The sequence below is a fragment of the Arachis hypogaea genome, chromosome 10 (genome assembly GCF_003086295.3).
Source record: "Arachis hypogaea cultivar Tifrunner chromosome 10, arahy.Tifrunner.gnm2.J5K5, whole genome shotgun sequence".
Lineage (NCBI taxonomy): Eukaryota > Viridiplantae > Streptophyta > Magnoliopsida > Fabales > Fabaceae > Arachis > Arachis hypogaea.
Window position 1 is genome coordinate 102,829,022 of NC_092045.1, and position 18,259 is coordinate 102,847,280.

Below are 18,259 nucleotides of genomic sequence, written 5' to 3' on the forward strand. Positions count from 1 at the left end.
GCTATTTGATCCTCTCTAATTTCATGGAGAATAATGGAGTGCTCTTGGTGCTCCATCCTTAATTGCTCCATATTGGAACTCAAATTTTCCAAAGAGGTGTTGAGTTGCTCCCAATAATTGTGTGGAGGAAAATGCATCCCTTGAGGTATCTCAGGAATTTCTTGATAAGGTACTTCCCCATGCTCTTGTTGAGGTCCATGAATGGGCTCTCTTATTTGCTCCATCCTCTTTTTAATGATGGGCTTGTCCTCTTCAATGAGGATGTCTCCTTCTATGACAATCCCAGCCAAATTACATAGGTGACAAATGAAATGAGGAAAGGCTAACCTTGCCATAGTGGAGGACTTGTCAGCCACCTTATAGAGTTCTAGATGTATGATCTCATGAACTTCCACTTCCTCTCCAATCATGATACTATGGATCATGATGGCCCGATCCACAGTTACTTCGGATCGGTTGCTAGTAGGAATGATAGAGCGTTGGATGAACTCCAACCATCCTCTAGCCACAGGCTTAAGGTCCGGTCTTCTCAATTGAACCGGCTTGCCTCTTGAGTCTCTTTTCCATTGAGCTCCTTCCACACATATGTCCATGAAGACTTGGTCCAACCTTTGATCAAAGTTGACCCTTCTAGTGTAGGGGCATGTATTTTCTTGCATCATTGGCAATTTGAACGCCAACCTCACATTTTCCATACTGAAATCTAAGTATTTTCCCCAAACCATTGTAAGCCAATTCTTTGGGTTCGGATTCATACTTTGATCATGGTTCCTAGTGATCCATGCGTTTGCATAGAACTCTTGAACCATTAAGATTCTGACTTGTTGAATGGGATTGGAGAGAACTTCCCACCCCTTTCTTCTAATCTCATGTCGGATCTCTGGATATTCGCCCTTTCTGAGCTTAAAAGGGACCTCAGGAATTACCTTCTTCTTGGCCACAACTTCATAGAAGTGGTCTTGATGGACCTTTAAGATGAATCTTTCCATCTCCCATGACTCAGAGGTGAAAGCAATTGCCTTCCATTTCCTCTTTCTAGAGGTTTCTCTGGCCTTAGGTGCCATAAATGGTTATAGAAAAATAGAAAGCAATGCTTTTACCACACCAAACTTAAAATTTTTGCTCGTTCTCGAGCAAATAGAAGAAAGAAAGAAGTAGAAGAAGAAGAAAATGGAAGAGATAGAGGGTGGTATATGGTTCAGCCAAGGGGGGAAGAAGGTTTTTGAGATATGTGAAAATGAAGGAGTGAAGGGTGGTATTTATAGATAAATGAGGGAGGGTAGGCCGAATGGAATTGGGTGGGTTTTGGGAGGGAAATGGTTTTGAATTTAGAGGTGGGTGGGGTTTTTGGGAAAGAGATATGGAGGTGATTGGTGAAGGGTATTTGGGAAGAGATATGGAGGTGATTGGTGAAGGGTATTTGGGGAAGAGTGTTGTGAAAAGATATGAAGAGGAGAGAGAGTGAGTTGAGGTAGGTGGAGATCTTGTGGAGTCCACAGATCTTGAGGGGTCAAGAATTTCTCATCCCTGCTCCAATTAGGCGTATAAAACGCCTTAGAGTGCAATCCTGGCGTTTAACGCCAGACTGCTGCCTGTTTCTGGCATTAAACGCCAGCTTTTATACCATTTCTGGCGTTTAACGTCAAGCTATTACTTGTTTCTGGCGTTTAATGCCAGCTTGATGCTTCTTTCTAGCGTTAAACGCCAGTCTGTTGCTTCTTTCTGGCGTTTAAACGCCAGTACTCTTATCCTCCAGGGTGTGCTATTTTCAATGCTGTTTTTAATTTTGCTTTAATTTTTGCAATTGTTTTTGTGACTCCGCATGATCATCAACCTAAAAGAAAACACAAAATAACATAGATATATAAAATTAAAATAAACTTGGGTTGCCTCCCAATAAGCGCTTCTTTAATGTCAATAGCTTGACAGTGAGCTCTCATGGAGCCTCATAGATAATCAGAGCATGGTTGAGGTCTTTCAACAACAAACTTAGAGTTTGGCTGTGGCTTCTCAATACCAAACTTAGAGTTTGGTTGTGGCCTCCCAACACCAAACTTAAAGTTTGAATGTGGGGGCTTAGTTTGACTATGTATTGAGAGAAGCTTTTCATGCTTACTCTCCATGTGTACAGGAGGAGAACCTTGAGTCTTAACTACAAGGTAGTCTTCATTCAACTGAAGAATCAACTATCCTCTGTCAATATCAATTACATCTTTTGCTGTGGCTAGAAAGGGTCTTCCAAGGATGATGGATTCATCCTCATCCTTTCTAGTGTCTAGGATTATGAAATCAACAGGAATGTAAAGGCATTCAACCTTCACTAGCACGTCCTCTACTAGTCCATAAACCTGTTTCATTGATTTGTCTGCCATCTCTAATGAGATTCTTGCAGCTTGTACCTCCAAGATCCCCAGTTCCTCCATTACAGAGAGTGGCATTAAGTTTATCCCTGACCCCAGGTCACACAGAGCTTTCTCAAAGTTCATGGTGCCTATGGTACAAGGTATTAAGAATTTGCCAGGATCCTGTTTCTTTTGAGGTAAAGTTTGCTGAACCCAGGTATTCAGCTCATTAATGAGCAATGGAGGTTCATCCTCCCAAGTCTCATTACCGAATAGCTTGGCATTCAGCTTTGATTGCTCCTAAATACTGGGCAATTTGCCTTTCAGCAATGTCTTCGTCCCCTTCAGAAGATGAATAGTTATCAGAGCTCATGAATGGTAAAAGAAAGTCCAATGGAATCTCTATGGTCTTTATATGAGCCTCAGATTCCATTGGTTCCTCATTAGGGTACTCCTTAGTGGCTAGTGGACGTTCCCTGAGGTCTTCCTTACTGGGAATCACTGCCTTTTCACTCTCTCCAGGTTCGGCCATATTGGTTACGTTTATGGCCTTGCACTCTCTCTTGGGATTCTCTTCTGTATTGCTTGGGAGAGTACTAGGAGGAGTTTTAGTAACCCTTTTACTCAGCTGACCCACTTGTGCCTCCAAGTTTCTGATGGAGGACCCTGTTTCATTCATGAAACTGAGAGTGGCCTTAGATAGATCAGAGAGTATGTTTGCTAAGCTAGAGGGGTTCTGCTCAGAATTCTCTGTCTGTTACTGAGAGGATGATGGAAAAGGTTTGCTATTGCAAAACCTATTTCTTCCACCATTATTATTATTGAAGCCTTGTTGAGGCTTCTGTTGATCCTTCCATGAAAAATTTGGATGATTTCTTTATGAAGGATTATAGGTATTTCCAAAGTCTTCACCCATGTACTTCACCTCTGCCATTGCAGGGTTCTCAGGATCATAAGCTTCTTCTTCAGAAAATGCTTCTTTAGTATTGTTGGATGCATCTTGCAATCCATTCAGACTTTGAGAAATCATATTGACTTGCTGGGTCAATATTTTATTCTGAGCCAATATGGCATTCAGAGCATCAATTTCAAGAACTCCCCTCTTCTGAGGCATCCCATTATTCATAGGATTCCTCTCAGAAGTGTACATGAACTGGTTATTTGCAACCATTTCAATGAGTTCCTGAGCTTCTGCAGACATTTTCTTTAGGTGAATAGATCCATCTGCAGAGTGGTCCAGTGACATTTTAGATAATTCAGACAGACCATCATATAATATATCCAGGATGGTCCATTCTGAAAGCATGTCAGAAGGACACTTTTTAGTCAATTGCTTGTATCTTTTCCAAGCTTCATAGAGGGACTCACCTTCCTTCTGCCTGAAGGTTTGAACATCCACTCTATGCTTGCCCAGCTTTTGAGGAGGAAAGAACTTGGCTAAGAAAGTCGTGACCAGCTTATCCCAAGAGTTTAGGCTATCTCTAGATTGTGAGTCCAACCATGTTCTAACTCTGTCTCTTACAGCAAAAGGGAAAAGCATAAGCTTGTAGACCTCAGGATCAACCCCATTGGTCTTAACAGTATCACAGATCTGCAAGAACTCAGTTAAAAACTGATAAGGATCTTCTGATGGAAGTCCATGAAACTTGTAATTCTGTTGCAACAGAGAAACTAATTGAGGCTTTAGCTCAAAATTGTTTGCTCCAATGGCAAAGATTGAGATGCTTCTTCCATAGAAGTTGGAAGTTGGTGCAGTAAAGTCACCAAGCACCTTCCTTGCATTGTTATTAGGTTCGGCCATATTTGTTTCTTTTTCTTCTTTTTCGAAAATTTCTGCCAGGTCCTCTTTAGAGTTTTGTGCTTTAGCTGCTCTTAGCTTCCTCTTCAGAGTCCTTTCAGGTTCAGGATCAACTTCAACAAGTATGCCTTTATCCTTGTTCCTGCTCATATGAAAGAGAAGAAAATAAAGGAAATATGGAATCCTCTATGTCACAGTATAGAGATTTCTTGAGGTGTCAGAGGAAAAGGAGAATAGAAGGATGAGGTAGGTAAGGAAAAATTCGAACATATAAAGAAGGAGACAGTCCGAATTGACAATGGAGGAGGAATGCTAGTGTTTAAATAGAAAGAGATGAGAGAGGGGGAAAATTTTCGAAAATTTTTTTTGAAAGAAATAAAATAAAATAAAATTAGAATTTAAAATAATTAGTTAATTGAAAATAATTTTGAAAAAGGGGTTAGTGGTTTTCGAAAATTAGAGATGAGAAAAAGTAGTTAGGTGGTTTTGAAAAAAAGATAAGAAAATGATTTTGAAAAGATAAGAAGTTAGAAAAAGATTTTTGAAATTAGAATTTTAAAAAGATGTGATTTGAAAAAAATACGATTTAAAAATGTATGATTGAAAAACAAGTTAAAAAGATTTGATTTTTAAAATTAATGACTTAACTAATAAGAAAGATGTGATCCTAGAATTCAAAGATTGAACATTTCTTAACAAGAAAGTAACAAACTTGAATTTTTGAATCAAAACATTAATTGTTAGCAGTGATTTTTGAAAATATGAGAAAAAGATTTGATTTTTGAAAAAGATATGATTGAAAAGATTTGATTTTGAAAGGTTATGAAAATTTGAAAAAGATTTGAATTGAAAACAAAATTCCTCCACTAGTGCCATCCTGGCGTTAAACGCCCAGAATGGTATTCATTCTGGCGTTTAACGCCCAAAACACTACCCTTTTGGGCGTTTAACGCCCAGCCAGGTATTCTGGCTGGCGTTTAAACGCCAGATTTCCTTCCTTACTGGGCGTTTTGAACGTCCAGCTTTTTCTCTGTGATTCCTCTGCTTTATGTTCTGAATCTTCATTTAGCTGTATTATTTACTTGAAAAGATATATTTTTTAAAATTTTTTTGAATTTAAATGAGGAGAGAGACAAACAACAAAATGAATCAAAACATAAAAATCTTGGATCAAAACCAATGATGTATGCAAGAATGCTATGAATGTCAAGATGAACACCAAGAACACTTTGAAGATCATGATGAACATCAAGAACTTATTTTTGAAAAATTTTCAATAAAAGAAAACATGCAAGACACGAAACTTAAAAATTTTTCATGTTTAGACACTATGAATACAAGGATGCATATGAAAAAAATCATGCATCACAAAACAATAATTTATGAAGATCAAACAAGAAGATTCATCAAGAACAACTTGAAGATCATGAAGAACACCATGCATGAAATGCAAGAAAAATAAAAACATGCAATTAACACCAAACTTAGAACTTGACACTAGACTCAAACAAGAAACATATATTTTTTGTTTTTATGATTTTATAAAAAAAAATTGTATTTTTCGAAAATTAATTTGGAAAAAGAAAATAAGAAATTCAAAATTTTTAATAAGAATTCCAGGAATCATGCAATGTTAGTCTAAAGCTCCGGTCCAGGAATTTGACATGGCTTACTAGCCAGCCAAGCTTTAGGTGAAAGCTTCGGTCCAAAACACTAGACATGGCCAATGGCCAGCCAAACTTTTAGCAGATCATTACATTCAATAGCAAGATTGGTAGAAGTCAACAAGCTCTTGAGATGATAAGTTGAAGACTCGGTCCAAAAGATTAGACATGGTTTAACAGCCAGCCAAGCTTCAACAGATCATCATGAAACTCTACAATTCATTCTTAAAAATTCTAAAGAACAAAATAAAAATATTTTTTGTTTTTTCGAAAATAAAGGAAAATAAAAACAAAATAAAATTACATAATCTAAGCAACAAGATGAACCGTCAGTTGTCCAAACTCGAACAATCCCCGGCAACGGCGCCAAAAACTTGGGGCACGAAATTGTGATCTTCATTAATGGCGCCAAAGACTTGGTGCTCGAAACTTGATTCACACACTTTGTCACAACTCCGCACAACTAACCAGCAAGTGCACTGGGTCGTCCAAGTAATAAACCTTACGTGAGTAAGGGTCGATCCCACGGAGATTGTTGGCTTGAAGCAAGCTATGGCCATCTTGTAAATCTCAGTCAGGCAGATTCAATTGGTAATGGTGTTTTGATAATTAAAAGATAAATAAGACATAAACTAAGATAGAGATACTTATGCAATTCATTGGTGGGAATTTCAGATAAGCGTATGAAGATGCTTCATTCCTTCTGAATCTCTGCTTTCCTACTGCTTTCATCCAATCAGTCATACTCCTTTCCATGGCAAGTTGTATGTTGGGTTTCACCGTCTTCAATGACTATCTCCTGTCCTCTCAGTGAAAATGGTCCTACTACGGGTTACGTAGGGCTAATCATCTGTCGGTTCTCACTTGTGTTGGAATAGGATCCAATGATCCTTTTGCATCTGTCACACGCCCAACACTCATGAGTTTGAAACTCGTCACAGTCATCCCATCCCAGATCCTACTCGGAATACCACAGACAATGTTTAGACTTTCCGGATCTCAAGAATGCTGCCAATGGATTCTAGCTTATACTACGAAGACTTTGATCTCAAGGAATTGAAGGCTCTGTTGTCAGGAGAGACAATTAACATGCATGAACCAGGAATCCAAGAGATACACACTCAAACTATTGCAGATAGAACGGAAGTGGTTGTCAGGCACGCGTTCATAGGTGAGAATGATGATGAGTGTCACAGATCGTCACATTCATCAGGTTGAAGTGCGAGTGAATATCTTAGAACAAGAATAAGCTTGAATTGAATAGAAAATAGTAGTAATTGCATCAACACTCAAGGAACAACAGAGCTCCTCACCTTAATCTATGGTGTGTAGAAACTCCACCGTTGAAAATACATAAGTGATAAAGGTCCAGGCATCGCCGAATGGCCAGCCCCTTAAATGTGATCAAGAGATCAAAAGTGATACAAAGATTATCCAACGATCCCAAGATGTCTCAAATACAATAGTAAGAGGTCCGATTTATAATGAAACTAGCTACTAGGGTTTACAGAAATAAGTAGATGATGCAGAAATCCACTTCCGGGCCCACTTGGTGTGTACTTGGGCTAAGCATTGAAGCTTTCATGTGTAGAGACTTCTTTTGGAGTTAAATGCCAGTTTGTAGCCTGTTTTTGGTGTTTAACTCTAGCTTGTAACCTGTTTTTGGCGTTTAACTTTAGAAAAGGGCAGGAAGTTGACGTTTGAACACCAGTTTGCATCGTCAAAACTCGAGAAAAGTATGGACTATTATATATTGCTGGAAAGACCTAGATGTCTACTTTCTAACTCAATGGAGAGCGTGCCAATTGGAGTTCCTAGCTCCAGAAAATCTATTTCGAGTGCAGAGAGGTCAGAATCCAATAGCATCTGTAGTCCTTTTTCAGCCTCTGAATAAGATTTTTGCTCAGGTCCCTCAATTTTAGCCAGAAAATATCTGAAATCATAGAAAAACACACAAACTCATAGTAAAATCCAGAAATGTGAATTTTGCATAAAAACTACTAAAAATATAGTAAAAAGTAGCTAGATCCTACTAAAAACTACCTAAAAACAATGCCAAAAAGCGTATAAATTATCCGCTCATCACTTTCCTCTTGTTTTCTCTTGAATTCTGCTTGAAATAACTTAATAAATGAGTTGGATTGGGTTTTGAAGGCCCAGAATTCACCCCCAACGTATTGCATTTAATGAGGTCACGTGTTGCTTGTCACGCGTATGCGTGGGCCACGCATACGCCTCGCATGACAGATTTCTACAACTTCATTTCTTCATGAATTCTCCACTTTACATGTTTTTTCTTCACTTCTTTAATCCATACTTGCCTTATAAGCCTAAAATCACTCAACAAACACATCAAGGCGTCAAATGAAATTAAAGTGAATAGAATTTAGCAATTTTAGGGCCTAAAAAGCATGTTTTTACTTTTGAACACAAATTAGGAAGAATTCACAAAACCATGCTATTTCATTGAATAAATGTGAGAAAAGTTGATAAAATCCATCCAATTAAAGCAAATAAATACCATGAAATATGGATTCATCACTGAACAACAAATCTGAAATGTTGACAAAGTAAAAACATTAGTTGCTGTAATTATGGAAAACATATGGTACATGAAAAAATTACTATGAAAACATGTAAGCTACAACACTATAAAGATATAAAATTTAATAAAAAGGTTTATCATTGGAGTTGTTTGCTTACCAGATTGGCCAAACATGGCTCTGTGATTATGCAAAATCCCATCACATAATAAGATCGCAGTTTCTTCCTATACAGCTTCAGGTCGCACCATTGAGTTAGATCACAATAGAGTCGCAAACAATTTTCGCAAATAATGATCTGAGCCCCAATGACTTGCTTCCTTAATGGCATCAATATATTCTTTATCCTCATCAAGTAGTCCACGTGCATAGCATGCATCTCAGAATGATGAGTTGATAACACCATTGTAGTTTCAAATATCTGCATAGCTTGTTGGTCCCTTTACAATATTTAACAACATCCTTAAGTAATATAGCTCACCAGATGATGGTGGAACAAAAATCATCCTTCCAATGACTTGATGACTTTTCCTAGGTTCCCAAGCTCGAGATGAAAGTTTCCAAAAAAACTTTGCTGGAAACTCAGTGTATGTTAGTTCTCTAGCTTCTGCATATTTTTCATTAGCTACAAACCAAGCTAGAAACATGGACTCTTCTATAGTGGCCTTCGCAAGAGCTTCAACTAATTATTCATTATTTGTAAATACAATAGGTTGTTGATCTGGTAAATGAAAACTCAGCCTCTCAACAGATGGATTTGTATAGTGAATGTCATAGGAAAATATCCTCCAAGCAGCTTCAAAAGGAGATATATATCGACAATCATAAAACATTTTCACTTCATCAACTTTCGTACTTGAATTGTCACTGGTGGAGTTTCTGTAAAAAGAGGCTGTGACATGATCACTCCTTTTGTTTACATATTTGAACAAATACTTGATAGATATTGATTGGTTACACCATTCCACATTAATGTGAGCATGGTATTTTAGTAACAACAATATATTTGGCACAACATATCTATTGTCAAGATGAATTCCAAATACTTCCACTGGGCGTCCATTATTTCGATGCCTATAAATCGGGTAATCATCTTCGTCAATTGTAGTAACTTCGTTGAACTTCTTAGGAAAATGACCCATACAACATCCTTCTTCCATGCAAGGGGAAGTTGGCTTGTTAAGACCACATGGATCATGTAGCATGAAACTCTTGACAGCTTCGTAGTATGCATTATCAACATCACGATCAGGAATCTCAGCACAGATGATTTTGTCTATGTCCGTAGGGTTTGGATACTTATCTTGCTCATGTAAGAACAATAGTATATGTGCATGTGAAAGTTCTCTCCTTTGGAACACTATTGTATAAATAACTGGGGAAAAAACAACGCTTGAATGGTATTAACGCGTCTAATTTAGAATAAGGAAGCAATTATGAATGTCATGGGAAAAAATTGCAAAATTTATATGTAAATTACATACCTGCTTTGGTAGAACCAAATAATTTGTTGTATCTAAGATCCTTAATCATCTTGTCTACTTTAACTTTGAAGAGTCTACAAATGATGTCTGGCCTGTCTTCTGGTTTGAGCTTGTGCTTTGCACAATATCGTTGTTTTTCATCCCATTGCGGATTGCAAGTAAAAGTGATGAACAAATCTGGATAACCGACGCATCTACATATTGCCATTGCATCTTAATAATTTTGTATCATGTATCTTGTCCCACTAGTAAATATTTCCCGGAATATAATTCTCTTTCCTTTTGAGGCTGCATTTGTCTCGCCATTGAAAATAGCATCTCGAAGGCCATTATATAACTCAGCTCTAAAGTTGCTTTGGTGGGTGTAAACATATTTCAATCTGGCGCTTTCAACCATTGAGAATGCATTAACTAAGAATTGTTGGAATAATCGATGGGAATATATGAGGACACCATTGTGTGAAGTCCAATCTTGTATTCGAAATTCGAAATAGTCTCGCATTATGACATATTTGTCTTCATCTGTTTCTCCTTTTTTAATTTTGTTCAATGGAATATCTTCTCTCCACCCATCTTCACCATTAGGGAATAACAGTGGATACTGTAAGCCTAGATAGGAGGGGTGTAGCTCAGTTATTCTTTGAAGTGACCCTGATTTATTCTCGACAATGATAACTCGCTCTGTTGTAAATCCATCAAAATCACCAACAACTAAGCCAACAACTTCAGAAACTAAAGGCAAATTATATTTGCTTCCATCCTTTCCTCTCTTTCCTATAAGACGTAGCCGAATTGATTCAGTAGCTTCTGTAGCAAGTGCATCCCGAGCAAGCTGAAATGATTTTGCAAGCACATTATGATGATCAAGCATAATTTTGATGGCCGAGACAATATCCGCATGAAGGTTGTTCAATTTATCCCTTGAGCTGGAAAAATAAGTTCAAATCATATAAATATAAATATGTGACCTGATTTTGAACTAAAATTCAACCTGCTTTTGGCTGAGCATTAAAAGAAATCATATGTAAATTACCTCACAGCAGCGATTCGATTTTGTATCTCGTTTTGAGTATCATATATATATAGTTGTGAAAATTTTGCTATTCCTCCATCTGGTGGAAGCAAACTTCCCATTAAATGATAGTTTTGTTTATGCAAGATGAAGGTGGGGGGCCCACGACTTTGATTAATCAAACTCTGTACCTTACCTTCTAATGATGTAAAAACAAACATACTATTGTAGCTCCTAATACTCAATCGAAAGTGGTTGAATTTGTCATTGGTGTCAAAGTAAAGTTTCCTCAAAGATTCAGGCGGTGCTTGCATCATAGAAAGTTGAACCTGACCTCGCCGACAACATAGTGTAAAATTAGGAGATTTATTATTATAATGCTTTTCTATATGCTCTTCATACCAGAATATAGCTCCACAGTATTTGCATGGAAATTGCGGATCACTGATATCCCAGGAAGCTACAAAAAAAGCAAATAAAGTGATATGTAAACTAATATATCGATTTGCAGAATGCACCTTCAATATGATTTAGATTTTGTTGATTGTATATTCAATCAATTATGGTAACGTTGAATTTAATTAAGCTTAATTGAAACAGATTAATGACACAATTAAACTTAACGGAATATAATAATCGGAAAATTGACTTAGTGGAATAAATTAAACGTTTTATTTTTAGAAACATGTCGACTAATATGTGTAAAGGAAAATATTAACGTAAATAGTTAAATTTAACAGATATTATTGTACCAAACATTACATGAATTTAATAGTGTAAACAGGAAAATAAACATTAGCATTAAAACAAATCTAATTTTATTTGAGTCATTAACTAAAAAGTGCGTTAAATTACAATATTGAGTTTTTTCATAGCTTTTTTGTATACCGCCTTATTTCTACGTTTTTGTTAGTGCATACACAGCTGCCTATATATATAATTTCATGCATAAATTTGACCACAATTAGAAATTAACATTCATCTATTACTCTACTGTGTCATAACCTTTTATCATTCTTCTGGATTTATTTTCTTAAATTATCAATATTCATTTAAGAGTCTCTACTAATATTATGTTATGCTTAATATTAACAATGAATTTGTTTAAAAAAATATCCATCCACATTTTCTTAATTAATGAATTCAATATCATGATTAAATTAGTATTTTTTTATGCAGCTAGTGTTATTATTTTTGGTTGACGTTTAATTCTAGCTTTCGAAGTAAAATATATAATATCACAGCAACAATATTTTATTTCAAAGCAGATATATTCTCAGCAAGGGTGGAGCCACATATAGCAAAAGGGGGCAATGCCCCCTCCCCCGCCCCCCAAACTTTAAATTTTTTTTATAAATTATGTATAAATTTTACTTTAGCATTCTTTAAAAATTTTATTTTACTCTTTTTCTATTACAAAATTAATTTTTGGCCCCTCCCTAAACTTCAACCTAGCTTCGCTTCTGATTCTCGGTGAGCCTTAATATTTTTTTTCATGTCGTACAGTCCAAAAATTTTTATTTGTAAATTTATATAATTAAATCGTAAAATTCATTTTAGATTGAAATAATTCAAATCTTTTGTAATATTTTGCACAACGTCGCCATTACACTTTAAATTTTATATTCTCAAACAGCAACATATTTGTTATTTTATTAAATCGGCATACACCTTTGTTTTGAAAATTATAGTCGTCAACGCATAATATAGTTTAAACTGATGTTGGATCGTCCTCGAATTATTTTTTTTAAATTTATATAATTGAATTTTAAATTTTACCTTAGATTAAAAAATTTGTGATCTTTAAAAATATTCTGCACGACGTTGACCTTAGACTAAAAATTTTGTATTTTAACATAGCAACATATCTATTAATTAACTAAATCGGCATACTGCTTTGTTCGAAAAATGAAATTCGTCAGGCTAAAATATACTATAAATTCATGCTCTTTTATCTTAATTATCAGTATATATTTATTACTTACATGACTGGTGCTGGCGACAAAATAAAATAGTTTTAGCGTTTTTTTATTTTATGCCTTCTGGCAGCTATTGTTACTATTTTTGGCTCACGATTTATTTTAACTTTCGAAGAAAAAAAATAGAATGTCTCCAGAAGAGTTTTTTTTTCGAAGTAGGTATTTAACCCTGGCCTTCGCCAATATTTTTTGACCATGGTAGACTGTTTTAGAGTTTTTTTAAAAATTAATATAATTAATTCAAAATTTTGTTTTTCATTGAAATAATTCATCTATACAAAATTTTTGCACGACGTCGACATTTTAAATTTCATTATTTTAAAATAGCAACATAACTCTAATTTAACTAAATCGGCTTACTACTTTGTTCTAAAAATTATATTAGTCTACGTATATAACTTTAATAATTCAATTCTAAAATTTAATTTATATTGAAAAAATTTATCATCTTTTGTAATATTTTGCAGGACGTCGCTGTTACACTTTAAATCTCGTATTAAGGTAAATAGCAACATATATCTTATTTAATTAAACAATTCCGCTATGTTACCAACAACATTTCTGCTAACTTCTGCCAATTCTTGTTTATGACTATGTTTAATGGAAGTATCTTTGTGGATGTGTCTAATAAAAATGTCTTTTTTATGACCATGTCTAATGAAAGTATCTTTATATATGTATTTTCTAGATGTGTCTTCTTATACATGTATTTAAAATATAATAATTAATTATTATTGGTAATAAATTGGCAGATAATATATTGATACCCTATATTTTTCTTTAATTAAATCGGCATACTATTTTGTTTTAAAATTTATATTTCTGAATGTAAAGTATACTTTAAATTTATGCTATTTTACCTTGATTATCGTTATATATTTTTTACACTTACATGACACGTGCAGGCGAAGAGAAAACACAGTTTGAGCTTATAATATTATTTTATTTTATGCCTTCCTGTAGCTAGTGTTATTGTCTTTGTCCCACGATTGATTCTAACCTTCCAAGCAAAAAATTGAATGTCTCGGGTACAATTTTTTATTTCAAAGCAGCTATTTAACTCTGGCTGCCGCCAACATTTTTTGTAAATTCATAAAATTCAATTCTAAAATTTATTTTAGATTGAAATAACTCGTAATCTTTTCTAAAATTCTGCACGACATCGAATTCAGACTTTAAATTTGTCATTTTAGGAGAGCAATATGTGTCTTATTTAATTAAATCGCCATACTGCTCTGTTTAAAAAATTATATTAGTCAAGGTATGTAAATTTATATAATTCGATTATGAAATTTATTTTAGATTGAAATAATTCATCATCTTTTGTAATATTCAGCACGACGTTGCCGTTACATTTTAAATTTCATATTTTAAGATAGCAACATATATCTTATTTGACTAAATTGTCATACTATTTTATTTTAAAAATTATATTCGTGAAGATATAATCTACTTTAAATTCATGTTCTTTTACCTTAATTATTACTATATATTTACTACACTTGCGTTACACGTGCTAGCGAAGAAATAAGACAATTTTAAATTTCATAATTATTTTTTTAGTAATTTTATGATTTCTTTCCAGTTAGTGTTACTGTCTTTGGGTCAGGGTTGATTCTCACTGTTGAAGCAAAAAATAGAATGTCCCGACAATAATTTTTTATTTCAAAGTAGCTATTTAACCTCGGCAAGCGTTATTATTTTTTGTGCACACTAAATTGTACATGAATTTTTTATTAAAATTTATTTTACATTGAAATAATTAATTATGTTTTCTTATTAATTGATGAATTTAATATATGGATTAAATAATTCTTTACGAAAAATTATCATATTAGTTCTTTGTCGTTAACTCTGTCTATTAAAATATTATTCTAATTTCATATATGATATGTAAAAAATCAAAGAACCTGTATATTATATAGTTTTTTAGATTCTTTAATGTTATAAATGAAATTATAACTTATAAAGTCAATTCATATTCAATGATATTAAGAAGAATTATTATAAAAATATTTAGATTTTATTTAGTATTTTATGATTTTATTTTGTTTAACACACACATATATAAATGATTATAGAATTTGATTTCACGACTAAAAAATGATTTTTCGAAATAGAATTTATATGATAAGAGAAGTTTAAAATTGTAAAGTACTAACTTGGATCAGCAACATTAGCAGTAAATCCGTTCAATCCTTTTACACGTGTTGTGTTACATTGTGTGTTGGTACTTAACCCTTGCAAGTCTGTTCAATTTAAAAGGTTGAATAAGAAATGTTATCCAAGAAAACTTTTTTAATATCTGAAATTTTCTTTAGACTATAAAAAAATAATATGAAACTTCAATAATGTTACTTATGTAATAATATAATGAAACAAATTTCTGATTCTATTACCTGTAATAGCCATTGCAGAGTTTCGATGTTCACTTAGAGTAAAACTGCCAAATGTATTAGTCTCATACTCACCTACATTGTTTGTATTGACTGAATCTGGATAACGTTTAGGGTCTGGAGAAAACAAATTTATTTAATATGTAAAAGGTTTAAATCTTATTTGAAAGGTATATATACATTGGGAGATAATTCATTATAGTATTTCAAGAGCAAATATTATCTATGACATGTATTTGTGTGAAATGTGATGGTGCTATGCACAGGGGTTAATTCAAAGTTGACCGTGTTAGGTTGAGATGAATCTAGAGTCTGTCGTGTGGGAGTTACATGCGTAGAAGAGATTGGATCTATGTTATGACTTGTAGTTTCGTTTGAGGCAAGGTTGTGAGAACTGGTCGCACCTAAGAAGTTGTATAGACTTTCAAAGAACTTCTTCATTGTTATGATTATGCTAACACAGTAACATGAATATGGATAAGAACTATTCAATAACTCTGAATAATCAAGGAAGTAAATTAGGACTTTAACCTGGGAATATAGATGTATTTGATGCTAACTCGGATGTTTGTACATAAATGATGTTGTGTTAAATCGGAGTTAGTATGTGGCATCCCGAAGTTAGACTTGTTGAAGGTATTTTGGCATGGCAGTGGAATTGAGCCGCATATGAAATAACATGCATGTTATTTTCAGTCCCTAAACATAGTTGATGTTAAGAGGATTAAGTGACAATGTATAATATGAACCATATCTCATATTTTTCTGAATTCCACATGACATATTAGTTTAATTAGTTGTGGCAGCAAAGTTTTAAAGCAAGAACAATGATTATAAAGACAACCATCAAGATGGCTGTCAAAAATCACCAAGCTTACACAAGTGTTGTAGTAAAAGTTTGAATACAAATTTTGTTTACTCTTGCATAAAAGGTATTTTAAAGTTGAAGTATGAACAGTTTATGTTACATACCTTGTAATAAGGGGTACATGCAACTCTTTCAGAGGTGTTCTATGCTCCGATTCTTGCTGTGCACAATGTCGAGGTATATGCTTTGTGGAAATATGTTGCTGTTGAAGCATGGGATGTCCCATGTCAGAGTTCTCTATAATGTATGATATAAGATAAGAGAAGTCTTGTTAATGGCCAAACAAATGATGAAGGCAGCATGAAATTTGATTCATCCAAACTATAAAGATATGTTTTGTAGGCACCTTTGTGGATAGAATAATGGAGCTTTTTCTCTTTTTTCCAGCTATCTTGAACAATCTATTTCGCCTTGCTTCTTTTGCATTGTCAACTCCTTGGTCTGGCGAATTCATCTTTGTCCTTTGATGGTGAATGTGTCGTTGTTGTGGTAACAATGGTATGAAAGAACTCTACCACTATTTCATTATTTGGGAGGTTGCTTGATAGTTTTTTATTTTACATGTGTCAATTGTCATGTTATTGGAGCCTTCAATTTCTAATATACCTAAAGGTGTACTGTCACGTCATGGTTAGGATACCTCGATCAGCGTGGGACAGGCCGTCTCTGGAAGCAAAATTTTTTAAACTACATAAATTGATCATGTTAGTTGTACTTGCTTGGAGGCAAATTGTATTTTTTTCCTGATAAAAAACAAATGGCAACAGATATTGTTTAGTGGTGTTTTAAAAAAGGATATTCTCCATTCTTTTAATGTAATGAGTTTTTATTTTATTTTAATATAAACCTTATGTGAAAAGGAAACTTGAGATTATACAAATGTTAGCTCCTTATTAGAGTGTATTATTTGGGAAAGATTTGAAGATTAAATATATAAACTTCAGTTGCTAGAGAGAAATGAAATCAACTTTTTCGTAACACCCTTGTATGTCTAACTTTTGGTGCAACTTTATTTATTTTCATGCAGAATTTTTGTAAACTTTAGGAGGTCAGATGCCTGAAAAGTGGCTCTTGTTTACCACAAGAGAAGAGACTATAACAATATACCTATTCATTGAAGACAGGGCATGACCAAGAGATATAGTATATAGCAAACTATGAATTAATACAATAAAAACTATAACAGCATCAAACCTAACTAAGCAAGGAACATAAATCATAATTCTGTATTTTTCATGCTATTTGAATTTTTGTACTAAACAGGAAACACCCTTGGCATGTGAAGAATGATTCTCTATAATTGAATTTGCGTTGGCCAGCTCTGCCAACATAAATGTCGTCATTGATATGGCTCCCAAGAACATCTTGAAAGCACAATTTCTTTCATAAAAATATATCCTTCGCTTCCTTCTTGTGTTAAGCAAATAATTTCCTCTTCAAGAAATAATTTTGGCTGCTCATACATTCTAATAGTTTCCACTGCATACGGAGGATTCCAACAAAAGCTATCTTCTGCTTTCATTTGAAGAATCCATAATGATATGCTATAATAATCAATGTTAGCTGGATAGGAGATGTAGCAAATCTGATCTTTGAGCAGTACCAGTGCATTACAATCTGACTTTGCGTTGTTGAAAATTCAACTTAAACACCAATTGTTGTTGGTTATGGAGAATATTAGGACGGACTACAGTTTATCCAAAGTTAATCTACCAAAATTAATCCCGAAAAGTAACTCATTTTTTGAAATGTAATCAGGAATGATGTTGGTAGTATCACTAATGAAAACTCTCTTAGGTTCCCATTACTGGTACTTGCTGTTCCAGAGAGTGTACCATATGTTTTTGTCATTAAATTTCTGCTTGAACACATGCATTATACAGTACTCCATGGTGGAATGGTAGTATGTGAAAGCAATGATTGAGATGCATGTGTGAGCTTTGAAAATTCATGGTTGAGGTAAATGGTGAACACTACTCGTTAGCAAGTTCCAGATGAGTACCATATTCTTCCGGTAGCCATCTGTAAGTGTTAGGAAGACGTTCCCAAGCTTAGAACCCACAAGGGTAAAATCATTGCATGTTGTTAACTATGTTAGGAGACACAATGTCTTTGATGCACCTGTTAAAGCATTGACACTGATAATCGCATTGTTAGCTTTTGTCCATTCTGG

At 34.2% G+C, this 18,259-nt stretch overlaps 1 protein-coding gene across 1 annotated transcript; it reads right to left on the reverse strand.

Moving 5' to 3' along the window:
• Positions 1–9,033: 9,033 nt before the first annotated feature.
• Positions 9,034–10,039, reverse strand: LOC140175731 (uncharacterized). The gene is made up of 2 exons (XM_072204277.1): positions 9,832–10,039; positions 9,034–9,650 (listed from the first exon to the last, which is right to left on the reverse strand). The coding sequence occupies exons 1-2, from the start codon at positions 10,037–10,039 to the stop codon at positions 9,034–9,036; spliced, it is 825 nt and encodes a 274-aa protein (XP_072060378.1).
• Between the last annotated feature and the right edge of the window lie 8,220 nt (positions 10,040–18,259).